We start from the raw sequence: 20,541 nt of genomic DNA, 5'->3' as shown, positions 1-20,541 counted from the left end.
CAAAAAGAAAAACTCCACACTTTTTAGCAGTCAGTCACCTCTCAACCCTCTACCCTTCCCGAGACCTACATAACCACTAATCTAATTCCATCTTTATAAATTTATTTATATTTACATTTTATATAGATGGAATAATACAGAATAATGTGGTACTTTGTGTCTGGTTTCTTTCGCTTAGAATAATATTTTGTTTTGCTTCTGCCTGATACTAACATTTTGCTATGTTAACATACATTTGTTCATTTTCAAGAAAGTCTTATATGCAGTATTACCCATATATATAAATATTCCCATATATGACTATTTTATGTTGTTTCAAAGGACCAAAAATGAAAATGATTTTACAGAATGAAAATCCTTTGTGGAATTAAACCCAAGCGCACAGACCATCTAGCATTTGCCATGATTTCTCTCTGTTCTGCCTCTTTTACACTCACAAGAAAATGCCAGAAAAGAGGCACGTTATCAGATTCTGGTTAAAGTATCACTTTTAAAATTTCCTCTCAAGTTGTGTTATATAGTAGTTGTACAGGTACTACTTGGATTAGTTTCTATTCTTTAAAATAAGAATATATACCTATGCCAACCAACCAAAATGGATAGTGATATTTTTTCTCAGAGTTGGAATTTCATGAAGTGATTTTACTTCAAATGTAGGTACTCCTCCCACTGTTGAAGTCCAAGTTCTAAAAGTTGCTTGAGTTCTACAGTAGGGTCCCCAAATCCCCTGCCAGACAGAGGCCAGTGTGGTCCAGACATTGTTACAATGTCTGATAGCTTCCTAATTGCCAAGGCTAGGAATGCCTGCTTTCAGTCTCTGAAAGCTTTCTTGGCACTGCCCCATAACTATAGCGCCTGTTGGACTTTGAACCCAGTATAATTGTTGGCTCTTAAACTACCAGGAAAAGTGGTTTCAAACAATTCCACCCATAGGCAAATGTAAAACTTTTGCCTAGTATTTAAAATAGAATGAAATTTTCTAGTCAAACCAGGTTATGGATGAAGAAGGGAAAGAAGGAATGAATCCAAAGCAATGTGATAACCCAAAGCATAGTGAAAGTTTAATGGAGAATTTTCTCTGTGGGCTAAAGATTTTTATGAAACTATCCTTTTATAAGGACACTGCAAAGATTTTTGTCTGGAGAAATATTTGTCAACCAACTGAAGATTTGTCCCAAAATAGCTAAGTTATCTTTTTCTAATAGTGGGTCAAATTGATTTTCACCCTAGAAGGGAATTGTTGCATACAGCCAAATGGGCATAAATGCTTTGCAGATTGTTAACAGTTTTCTGGTTGGTTCCATATTCGCAGAGAACAGTGGATGACCTGCATCATAATAAATCTGGCTCTTTGGTGGGCAGGTAGTTAGAAACAACCAAAGAACAAGCAGTTACACAACTTGGTGGCTATTTCTTAACCCTAAGCATTTAAATTCTCTCAATCCTTAGCCACATGGAACATAAGTCAAGGACTTTCTGTTGTTCCTTTTATGTATATATATAAGGATACATATATATGTAAAGATATATGTATCTTTGAGATACAATTTACATACTAGGATATTCACTCATTTAAGTGTGCAGTTCAGCATTTAGAAACTCAGGGTTGTGCAACCATCACCACAATCCAATTTCATTTTATCTTTTTAAAAAAATATTTATTTCTATCCCCTTTGCCCCCACCCCGGTTATCTGTTCTCTGTGTCTTTTTGCTGTGTCGTCTTTGTCCGCTTCTGTTGTCAGCAGCACGGGAATCTGTGTTTCTTTTGGTTGCATCATCTTGTTGTGTCAGCTCTCCGTGTGGGCGGCGCCATTCCTGGGCAGGCTGCACTTTCTTTCGCGCTGGGCAGCTCTCCTTGCGGGGGACGCCCCTGCGTGGCACGGCACTCCTTGTGCACATCAGCACTGCACGTGGGCCAGCTCCACACGGGCTGAGGAGGCCCAGGGTTTGAACCGCGGACCTCCCATGTGGTACACAAATGCCCTAACCACTGGGCCAAGTCCGCCACCCCACCACAATCCAATTTTAAAATATTTCCAATCTCTCAATAAAGATCCTTCATCCCCTTGGCTGTCATTCATCATTCCCACCCCAGCCCTAGGCAACTGCTAGTCTACTTAAAGTGATCTCCATAAATTTCATTTAAATGGAATTATACAATCAGTACTTTTATGTCTGGCTTCTTTCACTTTGCGTAATGTCAGAATTCTTCCATGTTGTAGTGTCTATCAGAATATCATTCCTTTTTATAGCCAAATATTCCATTATAAGAACAGACCACATTTTTTTTTTTAAGATTTTTTCCACACCCCCGTCCTGCTGTTTTTGCTGTCTGTATCCATTCACTGTGTGATATTCTGTGTCTATTTCTCTTTTTGTCTTCTCATCTTTCTACTCTAGGATTCAGAGGGACTTGATCCTGGGTTCCTCTAATGTGGAGAGAGGTTCCCTGGCAATTGCGCCACCAGTTCGGGTCTCTGCTGCGCTTCACTTTGGTTCTCCCCTTCGTCTGTCTTTTGGTGCGTCATCATTCTGCTGCTCACTCACTTCCGTGGGAACTGGCTCACCACGTGGGCACTTGGTCACCACGCAGGCATGCTTTCTCTTCTTTTTCTCCAGGAGGTCCCAGGGATCAAACCTGGGTCCTCCCATGTGGTAGGTGGAGGCCTTATCACTTGAGCCACATCTGCTTCCCCAGACCACATTTTGTTTATTCGTCATCCATTGATGGACATTTGGGTTGTCCCTAAGAAGGTGCTGTGATGCTCTGAATGGCCACATACCTAGGCCTAATACTTAAAAAATAGCTTAAATGACAATGTGGGGAAAATACAGCATTGGGAAGCAAATTGCCCAAGGAAAGCCCTGCTCTGCCAGCTTTGGGAAGCCTGTTATAACTTACCAGGGAGAGTGCTGAGCCATGCAACTTTGATGATCATGGGTTTGAGAACTGTTGCTTTGAGCTAATGAAGCTGCAGGCAGTGGCCCAGTTACCTCCTGTCAGTGATTGTGGCTAATTGGCCCATTGGGCCTTTGTGTCTTAGTGAGATTTGCAGATGAGCTCACTAAGATAAAGTCACATCTGTGGCAAAGGCATCTCTCATCTGATAAAAATTTGCTTTAAAGTACTGCTCTTGCTGAGCACAGCATTGGATGTTCCAGGTAATGTTCTTGGTGCTGGAGATGTAGTGGTAGGTTAATTAAGGTCTTTGTTTTTAGTTTACATTCCAGTAAACAGATGGGTAATACCAGGTGAGGCAGTGAAAAAAACTCTTGAGAAAAGAGAAGAGAGAAAAGAGGGCTGGAAGTGCTGCTGTCTGTGTGAGGAGGATAAAGGAGGTAGGCATCTCTGAAGGGGCCCTCAACCTGAGGCCGGGAGGAGGTGGGTGTTCAGGCAAAAGTAAAGCAGGTACAAAGGCCCTGCAGCAGGAATGGGTTTAGTATATTCAGAGAACAGCACATAGGCCAGTGTACCTGGAGCTCTGTGACTTACAGGGAAGGGTGGCCAGGGCCCAAACATGTGTTTGGAGTACAACTCAAGTGCAGGCAATGTCCAGGCTTTTGATGGCCTCCTCCTACACACAGTTAAAAAGCAGAGAACACTGATGATACTAATCTGTGATAGATATGAGAACTAAGGAGAAAACCATTAAATTTCAATGTTAGGAAACCACCTTTCATTATTTCTCTTCCCCTGCATAGATTCTTTTTAGTCGTGTAGACTTTTTTAGTGCTGACAAGAGTACTTTAAAAAGCAAGCAAACAAACAAAAACCTAAACTAAAATAATGAGTCAACTCATAGAGGTAAACTCTAGAGCAGGGTTTTTTAATCAGTGTCCATGGCAAGATTACAGGGGGTCTGTGAGCTTGAACTGAAAATTTAAAAAATTGTTCTTGTGGGGACATGTTAGTGTGGGCGTGATATGTTTATTAAATAATACATAGTGTAGTGTGGACTTAGTAAGGGGTCCATGGTTTCACCTGACTGGCAAATAGGTTCATGGAACAAAAAAGGTTAAGAACCCCTGCTCTAGAGTGTAGGTTACTAGGAAATTGAATGTGGGTTGAGAATGGGAGCTGATGCTTAATGTGTACAGAATTTTTAATAAGGTTAATTGTAAATGTGTGGAAATGAATAGAGTTGATTTTAATACATTGTAGTGAGTATAACTAACACTGCTGATTTATAAATGTGGTTGTGGCTGAAAGGGGTAGGCTGTGAATGTAATATTTCAATTGAAGGGAAGCTAGAGAATAATGTACAGACTGTATAACAGTGATTTTGGTGGTGGATGAAGATTGTGCTTAATAGTATAAGAATGTTGTTCCTTTACAAAGCATTAAGTATATAGTGATACATGGGAAAATTACAAGTAATGTAACTTATGGATTATAGTTAACTGTAATATTGTATTTTTGCAGCAATGGCAAAGAAAATATCAATTCTAAGTGACAATGAGTGGGGTACAAAGGGCTATGAGATTTTTCCTGTTGGAGTAATGAAAACATTCTAAAATTGAGGTGATGACAACACAACTCTGTGATGAATATGAGAGCCACTGAGTGTACACTTTGAATGGATTGTACAAAGCATGGGACTGTATAACACAGTGAATCCTGTTGGTGGAAGATGGACTGTGGTTAACAGAACAAATATGAGAACATTCTCTAGTAAACTGTAACGAGTGTATATAATACTAATACATGGTGTCATTAACTGGGTGGATTGGGGGAAAATACACCAAATGTAAGATATTGGCTATAGTTAGTAGTAATGTTTTGATGATGCTCTTTTTGTAATAATGGTTTCACAGCAAGTGTGAGGTGGTTGGTAAGGTAATGTATGGGAGCCCTGTATGTTGATGTTATGCATCTGTTTTGTAAGTTCACATCTTATACTATAAACTTATTGTTTATGGATGTTCATGTATGAATGATAATCTTCAATTTTTAAAAGTTTTAAAAATCTAAAAACAGATACTATTTTTTCCCATCAGACAAAAAATTGAGAATACCAAGTGTTGCTTAAAGATGTGGGAAAAATACTTTTATATAGTGATTTTGGGAGAGTAAATTGCTGCAGCCACTTTCTCCAAAGTATTTGGCAGTATTTAACAAAATTTTAATATTTATTTCCTACTGTTCTTTGCCCCAGAAGTTCTATTTCTGCGTAGATTCTTATCTAGATGTACAAGAAGATAGGCACAAGGCATTTATTGCTGCATCGTTGGTAATAGCAAAAACTTGTCAACCATCTAATGTCACTCAATAGAGGAATGGATGTAGAAAATGCAATAGTTATATGATGAGTGTATTGGCTAGGGTTCTGCCAGAGATACAGAACCAGTGGGATATATTTACCAAGAGCTTTATGTCATGTCAGGGAGTTGGCCCATGAATTGTGGGGGTTGGCAAGTCTAATGTCTGTAGGGCAGGCTGGTGATATGGAAGATCATGTCAGGGGCTGACAGTGCAGTTCACAAGTGGGATTTCTTTTTCTTCAGGGAAACCCTCAATTTTGCTCTTAATGCCTTTCATCCAGTTGGATGAGGCCCACCCAGAAGATAATCTCCTTTAAGTCACTGATTATAGATGTTTAACCACATCTACAAAATACCTTCTCAGTAACAGCTAGATAGTGTTTTTTTGTGTGTTTTCTGTTTTTTTTTTTTTAGATTTATTTTATTTATTTCTCTCCCCTCCTTCCACCCCCATTGCTGCTCTCTGTGTCCATTCACTGTGTGTTCTTTTGTGTCCACTTGCATTCTTGTCAGGTGGCACTGCAAATCTATGTCTCTGTTTGTTGCATCATCTTGCTGCGTCAGCTCTTCCGTGTGTGCGGTGCCACTCCTGGGCAAGCTGCACTTTTTTTGTGCGGTACAGCTTTCCTTGCGGGATGCACTCCTTGTGCGTGGGGCACCCCTGCGTGGCATGGCACTCCTTGCGCACAGCAGTGTACCGCACGTGGGCCAGCTCACCACATGGGCCTGGAGGCCCTGGGTATCGAGCCCTGGACCTCCTATATGGCAGGTGGATGCTCTATCAGTTGAGTCACATCTTCTTCCCCAGATAGTGTTTAATAACTAGGTACTATAGTTTGGCCAAGTTTTCTTATAAAACTAACCATCACAATAAGTACTGCCATTAAGTTAAATAAGAATACACTCAGTGAATATATATCGACGTGGTCAGGTCTCAGAAGCATAGCACTGAATAAAAAACAGGTAAGATGAAAGAATGAAATGTATTACACAACATCATTAAGTTTTTTAAATGCACAAAGCAAAGTTTTATTACAGACATGGCTAAACATGTGTATATAAATATATATTTATATTATATGTTTAAATCTTAGGAGCAATGTTTTTTTTTAGGAAAAAAGGATGAGACCTTAATAGAAACATTAAAGTAGCCTGTAGTTTTATCTATGTTTTAATTCTTTTTCAACAGTAGAAACCAGTACAACAGTGTTAGCCATTATTAATTCTTGTGGTGGGACTAGGGATGAGTGTAGAATTTTCATTTCCTTTCTTTCTTCCTTTTTTTTTTTTAATAAAGAAAAGGGGATGGGGTGGTCAGAAATATTTGTTTGCCCAGGTTGAAACATGTTTTGGTCCATATTATGATGCTATTAGGAGATTAATTATATCCATCAAAATTCGGGAGTGAATTACAAGAAAACCTCTAAAAAGAAAAAGCAAACATAGAGACTCCCATCATTTCTCACACTTAAATAGTGCTTTGATATTTTAAAAGCATTTTCATTTCATCTTATCTCACAATTCAGGTTTCTTGTATTGAGGCCTGAGTTGAGTGCAAAGGCCTGAGTGTCTCCATCTCTTGCTGGGTGTGGAACCTTTAGCAAGGTTTTTTTAGTTTAACAGCTTAAAGCTTCCAGGGCCTCGCCTGTAAAATGGAAATAATAATAACCACATTGTTAGACTCCAGTGAGCAGTTTGTGCAAAATGCTAGGCATAGAGCCTGAAACATGGTAGCATTCCATATATGTGGGTTTTTTTGTTTTGGGTTTGTCGTTTTTTGTTTTGGTAGAAGATTTATTTATTTATTTCTCCTCACTCCTTGTTACTTGCACTTGCTGTGTCTGTTCTTCTTCTTTGTTCCTTTTTTTAGGAGGTACTAGAAACTGAACCCGGGACCTCCGATGTGGGAGGGAGGCACCTAGTAGTGTAAGCCACCTCCGTTCCCTGCATTGTGGTGTATCTCGTTATGGTTTTCCTCTTGTGTCTCTTGTTGTATCATCTTGTTGCATCAGCTTGCCGCACCTGCCCGTCGCACCAGCTCACTGTCTTAGGAGGCACCGGGAACCAAATCATGGACCTCCTGTGTGGTAGGCAGGAGCTCAATCTTGAGCCACATCTGCTTCCTTCCATATATGTAAAATGTATCTCAAGTGAATAAAGCAGATAGTCATAACACCTTCAGTTTTTCTAAAGGTTTTTGTATTTATGATGTCTTTCATCCTGACAGTGACACTTTGAGGTAGGAGCCTGTATCATTTATTTTCATGTCACAAAGAGGAAGTGTAGGTACCTGGAAACATCTGTGAAATTGTAATGTTCATTTGTTTGAAGAGTTGCTAGTAGTTTAGAGGTTTCTCTTGCAACAGTAATTGCCACAATTGAGTCACTAGCTACTGTCAAGTGCTTTGAAAAGTGAATGGTAAATGCTCTGTAAATGTTGATTATCATACTGTTGAATCCTCATACTCCTTATGGAGGTGGAAATTATTTTTAGTCTCATTTTATAGAGGATGAGAATGAGGCTCAGAGAGGTGGTAATGTTTGCACAAGGATTCAAGACCTGGGAAACGGACTTTGGCCCAGTGGTTAGGGCGTCCGTCTACCATATGGGAGGTCCGCGGTTCAAACCCCAGGCCTCCTTGACCCGTGTGGAGCTGGCCACGCGCAGCGCTGATGCGCGCAAGGAGTGCCGTGCCACGCAAGGGTGTCCCCCGTGTGGGGGAGCCCCACGCGTAAGGAGTGCGCCCGTGAGGAAAGCCGCCCAGCGTGAAAAGAAAGAGCAGCCTGCCCAGGAATGGCGCCGCCCACACTTCCCGTGCCGCTGACGACAACAGAAGCGGACAAAGAAACAAGACGCAGCAAATAGACACAGAGAACAGACAACCAGGGGAAAGGGGGGGAAATTAAATAAATAAATAAATCTTAAAAAAAAAAAAAAAAAAGGATTCAAGACCAAAGTTTTGTGTATACCATAAATCCCTAACCCCCAGGTTCAGTGCTACTGCTGATGGCCTGTTACAAGATATAGAAGATATAAATTGATACATAATGCAACTTGATAGTTGATGCAGTAGATAATTCAGATTGAAGAGAAGCCAAAACATTATTCCTATTTGACGGGAAGAATTTTTGTATATTTATGTATTTGAATTATGGGTGTTAGATATATTTGAATATCTAACTTAATTCTTCTAACGAAGATATCTAAATTGCCTTATTTTCCTTTACTTGGCTTGTGCTCCTATTCATGATGGATATGAACATAAATCTTCTGATAATCTGTTAGCCCATAAGCAGCCGTCGTTTCACCAAATTTGCTTGCCAAGACTTTCCTAAAGGCAGAGGAGGTAATCAAATATTACTGATATTAGTCCAGGAGCAGCAGCTTCCAACAATGCAAGGAAGGAAGAAGCAAGATTTTCTATGTATAACGTCTATCTAAAAGTATTCTCAAACAGTTAACCTTTGCTGCACTTCTCTGGTCAAAACTAGAATGAGCCTTGATGAGTATATACATTTGTGACGTTGCTATATTAATTTGTGATATTGTATAAATAAAATAATACCTAAAACTTCAAGGATACATAGATAATTATGAATCAAGTTATTAAACTCCGTATTTACTTAGAGATTGCTAAATCATTTTGACAGTTTATTCCAATGTAAATATTACCCACATTTTTAGCTGAGAAAAATGAAGCACTGATATATCAAATAATTTGTCCTTGCTCATGTAGAGAACTGGAAACTGGAAAGAGAAACTAATTCTTGAAATTTAAAATCAGTTTCAATTCTTGAAATTTAAAAAGTTATTGTTTAACATAATTGTATTAATTTATGCTCTGTAGTCCATAGTTTGTATTGATAAAGGTAATCATTTTTCAAAACTGAAGAAGTCCAAATGCTAAGGAAATTAAAAGCATCATAAGATTGTAATAATCCATTTGAAAGTTAAGATCTGTACATCTGTAGGAAGCAGGGGAATCCATAAGAAACTGCCTAACTGAAAGTCTGGTGGAAAGTGCCTATAGGTTCTGAGTGACCTATTCCTCAACATTTTATGTGGACTATCTAATTACTAATTCTTCAAAGCTGAGCTTTTCCAGTAGAAGCAATTTTTTTCAGGTGGGACTGCCAGTCTATTAGGTTAGACTTTATTTCGTAACCATAGCTACCCATAGTCTTTGAATGGAAATTACACTCATTCTAGTTGAAACTGGTTTGGCAAATTATCCTTGCCAAGCAATAACTTGTAGAATACATACTAAGCTTTGTAACAAAATAGTGCTTCTTGACCTGTTCGTATATTTTATGATTCATTTCATTTTTACAATTGGTACCTTAAATCTTTTATTTTCAATGCGCTAAACTTCTTTAAATGGATTTTTTTTTATCACTGCTGGTAATTCTTTCTAAATTTTAAGCTCTGTAATAATTGAAGTCTTAACAAGCTGTGCCAAGGCTTGACCTTTGACTCAACTGCTGCCCTTGCCCAACATGTGGGACCCATTTGATTCACAGGTATTATTCAATGCTGCTGAATTTTACAGATTGCAATATAGAAAGACGGCACTGCTTTTTGTTCATGGGTTAAAAAATGCATGTACTTCGACTTGAAAAAAAACTAGATTAATGGGAAAGAGCCACATAGAAATGGATTTTCCACTGTTCTCTAAAACACCAAGGGAAACGGACTTTGGCCCAGTGGTTAGGGCGTCCATCTACCATATGGGAGGTCCGCGGTTCAAACCCCGGGCCTCCTTGGCCCCGTGTGGAGCTGGCCATGCGCAGTGCTGATGCGCGCAAGGAGTGCCGTGCCACGCAAGGGTGTCCCCCGCGTGGGGGAGCCCCACGCGCAAGGAGTGCGCCCGTGAGGAAAGCCGCCCAGCGTGAAAAGAAAGAGCAGCCTGCCCAGGAATGGCGCCGCCCACACTTCCCGTGCCGCTGACGACAACAGAAGCGGACAAAGAAACAAGACGCAGCAAATAGACACCAAGAACAGACAACCAGGGGAGGGGGGGAAATTAAATAAAATAAATAAATCTTTAAAAAATAAATAAATAAATAAAACACCAAAATTTCTGGGGGATTAGATGTTTTTGTAGCTGGTCCTAAATAATAAAGAACTGTAGAACCTATATTAAATTTTCAAGCTTAAAACTTGTTTTGTTTCAGAGCTGAATCTAGTTTCTCAAATCTTAGTTAAAACTTTTTTTTCCCCAGTAGAATCATTTGGATAGTGATTTGTGATTGGTGCTAACTTTGAGAGTTCTCCTTTATTCATTGTTCTTGTTATTTCAAGATGTAAGAGTTCTTTATGAACATTTCAAAAATTTCATCGACTGAAAATTATATTTCCCTTTATTTAGATAAGCTGAGAACTAAGGAATAATCTTAAGAAAGATCACATATCTGGGCTTCAGAATGACTGCTTGTAATTTATAGGATAGAGTTAGCTCTTTATCAGTTTCCTTCATTGTAAAATATTCTTACTGCCCAAATTCAGCCTCAGAAGGATATTATAAGAGTTTGAAATAATATATTTTGAAGATAGTTTTATCCTTTTATGAGAAAATAGCTATTTTCTAATAAAATTATTAGATTTTTAAAATTATTGAAATCTCCTGCAATACCGATTGGAGTGTAAAACAGTGCAGCCACTCTGGAAAGCAGTTTCTTATAAAGGTAAACATTCACCTGCCATATGACACAGCATTTGCACTCCCAGGTATTTATCCTAGAGACATGAAAACTTAGGTTCAAATAAAAACTGTAAATGATTCATAACAGCTTTATTTTGTAATTATAAAAAACTGGAAATAACCCAAATGTTCTTCAGTGAGTAAATGGATAAACTGTTACATTCCCACCATGGAGTACCACTCAGCAATAGAAAGGAACAAGTTCTTGGAAAAGTGGAATTGCAATGATTAGCTGACAATTTTGTTCACTTGAACAAAATTTGAACATGTGGAAAAAGTAAGGTAGATACATAAAAAACTAAGTAGAAAAACTGAGTTATAATTTCAAGAAGAACAAAGTACTGTACCACGCAAAGAAACAGTCTTTACCACATTCTTGGCATTGTAGTGGCCAATATTTACAAAGTCATAATAAACAGCAACTTGTAAACAGCAACTTAGTGATTTACCAAAAAAATTGCAATTTAATTACATAGGAAGGATTAGGGAGGAGAGAGTGGTGGTGTGTAGAGCTGAGTCCTTATCTACTGCAGCAGAAAGCCAGGAGTTATCATCCAAAATTGAGAAATCAAGCAATAGTATAAGCATGTTATCCAAAACTGGCAGTAAATATAAGACTAATAATAGCTGAGTTGAAAGTGCTGTTAGGAGTGAGATGGGGGAGGGGGCGGGGGTGGGGAGGAAGGTTAAGGCAGGTGTTGTTGTTTATTTTTAAAGGGGTTTCAGATTTCATAAATGTTACATCAAAAATATGGGGGGGGTGGTGAAGTAGGTGTAACTCAGTGGTTTGAGTGCCTGCTTCCCATGTATGAGATCCTGGGTTCAATCCCTGGTACCTGCTAAAAAAAAATATATATATATATATATAATATAGGGGAATATAAATCAATTTATAAAAGATAAAATTAGTGGTTATGTAGAACTGGGGAAGGCCTGCTAAGAGGTATAGAGTTTTTCCTTTTAGAATAATGAAACAGTTTTAGAAGTTTTTTGTGGTGGTGATTGTTCCACATTGTAATTATTCTAGAAGTTATTGATTATACACTTTGGATAGATCATATGGTATGTGAATATATCTCAAAACTGCTAAATAAATAAACAAATAGTGCAAGAATAGCCAGAAATAGCAGGGGAAACAGAGAAATTGAGAGGTAAAAAATTTTCTTTTTTACTTCTCTGTTTTTTGTTTATAATTATTATTGAAATAATGAAAATGTTCTAATAATGATTCAAGTGATGAATGCACAACTATGTGATTATACCAATTCCATTGATTGTATACTTTGGTGAATTGTATGCTTTATTAATTTGTACCAACAAAATTGATTTGTTTAAAAATATATATACCTCCCACACTTTCCCCATTAACAACATCTTTCATTAGTTAAATTTGTTACAATTGATGAACACATCTTGAAGCATTACTACTAAGCATGGCCTGTAGTTTACATTATGTTTTACATTTTGCACTGCACAATTTTATAGTTTTTAACAAAATATATATGTCATTACAGTATCATGCAGAACAATTCCTATGTCCCAAAAATACCCTATGTTACACCAATTCTTCCCTTTCCCTCCCCTCAGAACTTCTGATGACCACTGTCTTTATATCAATGTTAGAAGTTCTTCCATTTTTAGAATAATAAGTTTACTTTAGTCCATAGTTATATTCCTCCCTTACATTTGTTTGTTCCTCAATCTTGAGGATTTTAAGTTGGTGATACCCGCTCTGCTTCTGATTGAGAGGGAGCTTAGATGCCAGGGTAGGTGGATAGAACTGCCTTGCCTGCAGTTGTAGATACTCTGTTTTTTGGGGATAAGTATTGGCCATCATTATCCCTTTGTTTGTTGTCCTGGGCAAGTCCAATGACCTGGACAGTGGGTGTTGGCTACAACTTTGCTGCAGGTGTTGTTTTTCATTATAAGGCTTTATCACTATTTGACAAAAATTAGTCAGATAATTGTCTTTCTACCCCTAAATCATAATGTGAAAACCTTTTTATCCTGAAAAGAAAATGTTTATAAGTATCTGCCTGAATGTTGGGTGGTTTTTCATTCTTTTACTGACTGGTCATCTATAGAGAACAACTCTCTTGGGAGAGTTGACAATGAGACTTGTGTCTATTTTGAATCATGAATATTTGCAGAGTTCATTGTTCATTGATGAAACAAATATACAAAATCACTATGTGTTCTAGGTTAAGAAGTCAGCATCATAGGAATGATTTTTTCCTTCAGATTTAAGATATTTTGTATTTAGACCACTGTTCTAAATAATTGCATGCTTCTACTTGTCATAGCATTTGTCTCTAAACTTCTTTTATTACACTAGAAAAGGTACTTTTTAAAAATGAAAAGCCCATGACAGTCCTGAAGGGTACTGTATCATGAAGTCCACAAGGGAGAAATAGTATTTTCACTTTCCCTGCTGTACACCCAGGCCCCAGCACACAGTAGTGACTCCAGAAGTACTTAATGAATACATAGAAATAGAGCACTGGAAACAATGCCTGTGGTCATCTAAGAAGGCTTCAGGCTGCTCTGTGTTCTAGAGCCATCAGCAGCACCCATTCCCATACCCTCCCCCAGTAACTAGGCATGGTAAAAATGAAATCTCTTAGACATTTCTGACACAGGCAAATCATTACCTACATAATTCAATTCAGGTAACTGATCGTGGGCCTGATTCTTAACAACACCAGAAGGACAGCCTTTAACCTGCTTAAACCCACGAAGGAGCCTTAGCTTTTCTGGGTCTCCAGTCCCTGCTACATGTGCTTTGAAACAGGGACGGGAATGTCTGTGACTTGCTACATTTATAGTAGGTTCTAGGCAGCTGGAGAACTGCCAGGGTTATATGTACCTTGCCACATGTGAGCACTCCTTTTCCACCCAGTAAGAAAATTTGTGCTGCTAATTATTTTTAAGTAATTCATTTTTTTTTTTTTGTACACTGTGCTGTTAAGCACATATAAGGATCCTAGGCTGCAAAGTGACAAAATCTAAAGATGACTTAGTTTACTCTTTGTTTATGTTATTAATTTGTTTGCTTTGTTTGTCAGAATGTTATGGAACAGTTCAACCCTGGGCTACGAAATTTAATAAACCTAGGAAAAAATTATGAAAAAGCTGTTAATGGTAAGTCTATTTCCTAAATTTATAAATAATTGAGTAATACACAAAAGCTATTCAGTAAATATTTAGTTTTAACTGTTTAACATTGAATTTTAAAAATATCTTTAAATTGGCAGAAATATTTAATTTAACCTGTAGAACTTTGCAATAATAGAATATTATTAACATATTTGGAATGAGTAAATTGATAATAACAGGGCTACTATAAATTGATGTATTGTAACTATCAAATCATGTTTCAACATGGCTCAAACTTTTATATCATTGCCATAAACATTTTCTGCTTTTTAAACCCAATTCTTTGTGAACCACTTTGAAATGTGTACTTAAAATGTTTGTTATGTGCTAGTGTCCTGCAGCATAAGAATTTTTCTTTTATTTACTTCTTTGTTACTTTTGATGGTAATATGAGACATAATATTTTTAGCCTGAATGAAAAAACTCCTAAATTAAATGTTGAATTTAAATTCTTGTATCAAAATAAATGTTTTATTTTTAACATTACAGTATTGGTATTCTGGAGTTTGCTAGTTTGAAGAGGTTTCATTTGAGGAAACTGATACGGGTCTACACATGCATTTCTGTATTTAAAGGTGAATGTTAATACATGCCTTAATGACGACCTTAAAAAACTTAGAATGTTAATAATCAACGTATTGTAAAATGGTTGAAACAGTTCTCCCTGTGCAAGAAATGTTATACCCGAAACATTCATGATCCAGTTTTATCCTCTTTTCTAGTTCACTAAACCACCAATTAACCAAAGTAGGATTTACTTTCTAACAATCATAGGTTTGAAGAAGGTTTCACAAATCAATTTTTGTGCCTTTTACATTTCTCTTGATTCTCTCTTTCACCATACCTCACCTTTGGTTGCTCCCTGTTGGTAATTTTGAAGATAAGCCTGTGGCCTCACCCACCCTCCTCAATGAGCATGCCCCAGAAAAGGGGGCATGTTGATGGGACTTTGGACTTGGGTTGTCAGAGAGCACTATTGTTGTAGTCACTGAAAAAGTCAAGTCCTTATTTACTTTTCTTCTGGATCTCTATGTTATTTGCCAGGCATTTTCAGTCAGGAAATGTACCAGGTCTGGGGATTTTCCTCCCTTGCCCTCCAGCAGTATCAGTGACTTCTGCTGATGCCATCCCTCCTTCAAAGAGTGGAAGGCTTGTGCTGGAAGTTTTGCGTTGCTGATTCTCCCTTGATGATTACTTTGTCAGAAGGCCACAAAGGCATTGTGACTATGGTGGGATTTTCCCTTTCTAGTATGAACTGCCTCTTTGAGGCAGTTTACAAGGTGAATCACTGAGCTGCCAGCACCTCAACCTCCTGCTAACAAGACTTATCTCCAAAGGGCTGGCTGCCAGGCCTCTGGTCTCTTATCACTTAAACACCACCTGGATTATTCTGCAGTCCATAAGGTATACCCAGAATTCCTACAGTCCATCTAGTTGTACTTCTGCTGAAGCCATTGAGAAATTAGGTGAATTCATAAAGTCCTGGTTGTATGTAGAATGTGCAGTGTACTTTGGAGTTCAAGACTTGTACGAATCTGTAGTACAGTGAAGGATTTCCAGCAAGCAGTCAGTAGTAGATCACAATGCAGGGCAGTATGTGAATGGCCAGTGGAGAGTGTGATGTAGACCAGTGTTACAGGAATTCAACTAGCAGAGGTTAGTGTGGAATGGAGCGGGCAGGAGGCCTTATAGGAGCTGTGCTAGCTGAAAGACTTCAGGTTTCAGCAGGCAGACGTAGGTACTACCTAAGTGCTTCAGGCAGAAAAGACAGCAACTGCACCAAGACCCCTGAGGTCCACACTAACATGGGTGAGAAACTCTTGAGATACAATAAAATATAAGGTGGGTCAGATTATAAATGTGTTTGAATGAAGCATCAGTTGTTTTCATAACAAATTGCCCCAACTTGATGGCATAAAACAATTTATTAATTCTCTTGGGTATTTAATCTCAGGGCAGTTATCTGAACTCCTTGTGGCTGCACTCAGCTGGGGCCTGGACTAGGTTGGGGGCTGGGTTCACCCTCTCCCCCTGGGGTCTTTTAGTTTCAAGGAGGCCAGATGTGTCCTCCCAAGATCACAGCAGTATTCCAAGAATGCAAGTCCCCACCCACAGCTGGCCTCCTTGGGAGTCCTGCTTGCTAATGTCCCATTGGCCAAAGCAAGTGGCATGATCAAGTTGACCAGCAATGTAGTTGAGAATTAACACAGTCTGGGAATTCTGGGAGTATGATTCCTTGAAGGTCATTACTGTAAAAATCTACTACCAGCCCTGGGGAGTGTAGACTTACCCTGTTGGCAGTGGGAGGCCATCGAGATTTTTGAGCAAAGTAGTCAGCCCAAAGAAAAATTTTTAAGGAAAATTTTATCTGGCAGAAGTATGTAGATTAAATTGATGATATCTATTTGATTAGCCATTAAAATAGAACTAGTGTATTTCATTCCTTAAAACAATGAGAAATGGAAAATCCCTTAATGTGTTCGCAATAAGGGACAAAATTACAAAGATATTTTACTAGACTGAGAGGTTAAATAGTTTTAAATGTAAGTCAACATTTAATGAAAAAATGCAATTTAATGTGTGGGTGCAAACCAAAAATTTGTTTAAATATTGCGGAATCCTGCTTGTCATCTGCCCACCAATTTGCTTTTCAGCTTATCTGTACTTTACAATTTTAAATCTTCATACTAAAATATTGCATTTATTAACTTGACAGTTTACTGGATACAAACTTTGTTTTTAAGTAGAGTCATCTCTTTTTTAGTTCTAGATTAGACCAAAGATTTTTAAAGCCCCCGAATTTAGAACTGAGGAAGTACCTTAGCTGGAGTTGTGTACACTGCCCGACTCACTGTTGACTTTGGGTATGTCCTAGAATATCTCTACTCTACTCCCCTTGGTGAAATGGGGTGATAATATCACCCATTCATATCTTAAGATTGTTGAGTAAATTAACTAAGTAATGACTTGGAAGGACTACATAAATGCTAGTTATTATTATTCTTTTTATAATTATACTTTAAGGTTATCCCCAGTCTTATAACAGGTGTAGCAGAGCATAACATTTCCTAAATTTGTAAGCACATGCAATAAAAGCCATAAATTTTATTCTTTTTCAAATTCTGCAATAAATCCTAAAAATAAATTAATTTGCTATAAAAATACTAATATTTTAGCCTGCAGTGCTTCCACTGGACCTGTATGTGAATTCATTCTGTGCCCCTCCCCCCTTTTATACTTGAAATGCCTTTTAAAATCCACTTTTTTTTTTTTTTGAAAATCCACCTTTTAAAAGCCCATTATAATACCCATTATAAATTGGAGCAATGCGGTTCATGTGGCCTCTGATTTTTCTCCTAGTGAAAGGAAGAGACTTGGCAAGGAGATTCATGAGGGTTCTCTTAGCTCCAGCATCTTGTCATCTCCAAAGCGACAGGGGAATCTGATTTCTTTTATGAACCAAACATTGAGTTAAATAAAATAAATTATTCTCTCCACAATCACAGGGAATAGGCAGGGTCTTATTGAAAAACCTGCTCTCTGTACATTTTTCAGTCTTCTCAAACCTAGCCTATTATAAAGTAAAAGAAAGGATTGGTATTAGCAGCCACTGTTAGTTCATAGTAATGCTCACATTATTAGGGCATTTTATAGTTGAGGGACCTTTGTTTCAGAAAGGATAAGTAACTTGCCCAAGGTCATGTAGTTAGAAATAAAAGTAGCGAAACAGACTTGGCCCAGTGGTTAGGGCGTCCATCTACCACATGGGAGATTCGCGGTTCAAACCCCGGGCCTCCTTGACCCGTGTGGAGCTGGCCCATGTGCAGCGCTGGTGCGTGCAAGGAGAGCCACCCAGCGCGAAAGAAAGTGCAACCTGCCTAAGAATGGTGCCACCCACACAGAGAGCTGACACAAGATGACGCAATAAAAAGAGACACAGATTCCCGTGCTGCTGACAACAGAAGCGGACAAAGAAACAAGATGCAGCAAATAGACACAGAGAACAGACAACCGGGTTTGGGGGGCAGGGGAGGGGAGAGAGAGAAATAAACAAATAAATCTTTAAAAAAAAAAGTAAAGGTAGAATTTAAACCTTTGTTTCCATCCCCCAAAAAGAAAACATCAAAAGCAGATTTCTCTACCATATAGATTTCCAGCACCAGTTTGAAGGAAGAAATGTCTTTTTTTTTTTAAGGTAATAATAAAAGTTGTCTAATATTTGCCCAAAAAAATAAAATAAGTCTATTTTTCAGACAATTCTATTGTTTTTTTTAGAACGATAATCTATTTCAATTGTATAGATATTCCCCTGGCAACAAGTATTTTGGTTGGTTGTGACCCAGAATGTCTTTTCACTTAGAACAAATAAAAATACCAAAGGACTAGGTTCCTAGGCCAACCATATCAGTCCTTTTAAATAATAATGTTGCAGACCTGTAGTGCTATAGAATAATCAGGTTTGAAAAGATTTTTTCCTAGAGTGGAGGTCCTCACCCCTAATTAGATGCTAGGAATACATCCACTGTGGAATTGGCAGCAGGAAGCAGGGCCTTCTCTTATTTTCAAGGCCTGCTGCTGGAAGTTCTTCAGGTTGGTCCTAGGTGGGAACCCATAGGGACTTTAAAGTGGAGAGGCCTTTGGAAATACACAGGTATCGAACAGCAAGCTCTGCCTTCTGTGAGCCACATTGCCTGCATCAGGGCCTTCCAATAGACAGAAGGGAGGACGGAGGTATATTTGAAGAAATCATCTATGTCTCTTCCTCCCTTTCTTTATTTAAGTGACAATTTGTGTGTGTCACCCTTCCTTGTCTAGCTATGATCCTGGCAGGAAAAGCCTACTATGATGGAGTGGCCAAGATTGGAGAGATTGCCACTGGGTCCCCTGTGTCAACCGAGCTGGGTGAGTCAAGCTGTCCATTATATGTAAATTAAAGTTAAGTTGTGGTTCCAGTGGCTTCTCATCCTGGGAACCCCAATAAGAACACAGGCCTATACTCTGGAAATAGAAAGGGAGAATTAGTCCAGCACTCTAGTTCGATCACTTAAGGAACAATTCAGTTCATTGTGGTCTGTGGTAGTTGAGGTTAATTAGAGGGAATGCCTAGACTGATGACTGAGGGCCAGGTGGAAGGCCTGCTGGCCATGTTCATTTCCTAGCCAGAGCCTCCCTGCTCTCCAAGGAGCTCCAGCTTCCCCTTGGGGCTTGGCTTTAGCTCTCTGCCTCTGATCCCTGAAGCACAAAGCCTAGGAGCTTTGACCTACTTTCTTACCTGGAAGGGATGAGTGAGCCAGGCCTCCAGATTGACGATGTGGCAGGGGTGTTTCCTGTGACTCATCTAGTAGAAAATCAGACGCCTTCACGTTGTTCTCTTGGCTCTTGCTGCTTCCATGTTGTTTTTAGTTGTGACTTTTCCGGTTTTGCTAGTATGAATTGCTTTCCTTTGCAGCCACAGAGGGCAGTGCCATCCTTAGCAGCAGAGACTCACCGGTCAAAGAACTCCAGCTGCAGAGGGAATCCTAGATCTGGGTTTCTCTCTAGAGTCAATTCACTCCAAACCAGAAGAGAATGGTTATAGAGTGCATGTGTTTAAGGAAAAGTGCAGCCCTCTGCATTAAAAAGAGGGAAGATCGAAGTAAAGGAGGAGCATGGTATTAGAAATTTAAGGTTCAAATCATTCACATCATTTCAAAATTAAGTATTTTGAGAGTTTGCAAGATTGGTGAGAAACCTCTTAGCTGACCCATAAAAGCCAAGGAACAAATTAAAATTGTAATGACAGTGCTGGGATAAGGAGACAGCTACTGGGCATGAAGTAGATCTGGGTTCTAATTAGCACTCTCTGGCCACTATTCTACTTGACTAGTTTATAAAAAGTCTTGAAAACTGTAGCCCTAAAGGTGATGCTGTAAGTCTGAAGTTATACCATATGATGAATAATTGAACTATTTATTTGTTTGTTTGTTTATTTTTAGGAGGTACTGGGGAATGAACCCGGGACCTTGTACATGAGAAGCAGATACTGAACTACATCTGCTCCCCAATGACAGTTGGCTTTTTCATTTGTTTATTTTTGTTTTTAGGAGGTACCAGGGACCTTGTATATGGGGAGCAGGAGCTCAACCACTTGAGCTACATCCATTCCCCTGCTGTTTTTAATAGTCAACCACATGCAGAAGTTTTTCAAAATCCTGACTTTTGCGCTGGTTGGTGCCACTAACTTCTGTGTGTTCTGGCAAGGACCGAACTATCATAACTCATTAATGAGCATGGTCAATTTAATAAAATGCTGACTGCACTATGTAGACTGAAACTGCTAGCAAAATTCAGGCGTTTGGGGGAGTTGTTGAGATAATTTTAGGGTTCCAAAAATAGACCACATTAAAAAGAAAGGTCCTCTTTGTGTCAGGCATCCAAAAA

General features: G+C 38.6%; 1 protein-coding gene across 4 annotated transcripts in view; it reads left to right on the top strand.

The window, feature by feature from the left end:
* Positions 1-20,541, top strand: part of BAIAP2L1 (BAR/IMD domain containing adaptor protein 2 like 1) — a 78,920-nt gene that overhangs the window by 7,901 nt on the left and 50,478 nt on the right. Inside the window, exons 2-4 of one of the 4 annotated variants that reach the window (XM_071211142.1) lie at positions 14,031-14,106; positions 14,611-14,696; positions 18,937-19,023. The exons of 1 other annotated variant lie outside the window; for it this stretch is intronic. In XM_071211142.1, coding sequence (XP_071067243.1) covers positions 18,939-19,023 — 85 coding nt within the window. In that variant the 5' untranslated portion in view covers positions 14,031-14,106; positions 14,611-14,696; positions 18,937-18,938. Of the gene's footprint in view, positions 1-14,030; positions 14,107-14,610; positions 14,697-16,885; positions 16,986-18,936; positions 19,024-20,541 lie in introns of those variants that run through there. 2 more of the 4 variants (XM_058285791.2, XM_058285789.2) reach the window with 2 other exon arrangements.

The sequence above is a fragment of the Dasypus novemcinctus genome, chromosome 23, assembly GCF_030445035.2.
Source record: "Dasypus novemcinctus isolate mDasNov1 chromosome 23, mDasNov1.1.hap2, whole genome shotgun sequence".
In the NCBI taxonomy this organism is placed as follows: domain Eukaryota; kingdom Metazoa; phylum Chordata; class Mammalia; order Cingulata; family Dasypodidae; genus Dasypus; species Dasypus novemcinctus.
The sequence above is the reverse complement of the archived record's forward strand: the minus strand, read 5'-3'. Positions and strand labels throughout refer to the sequence as shown.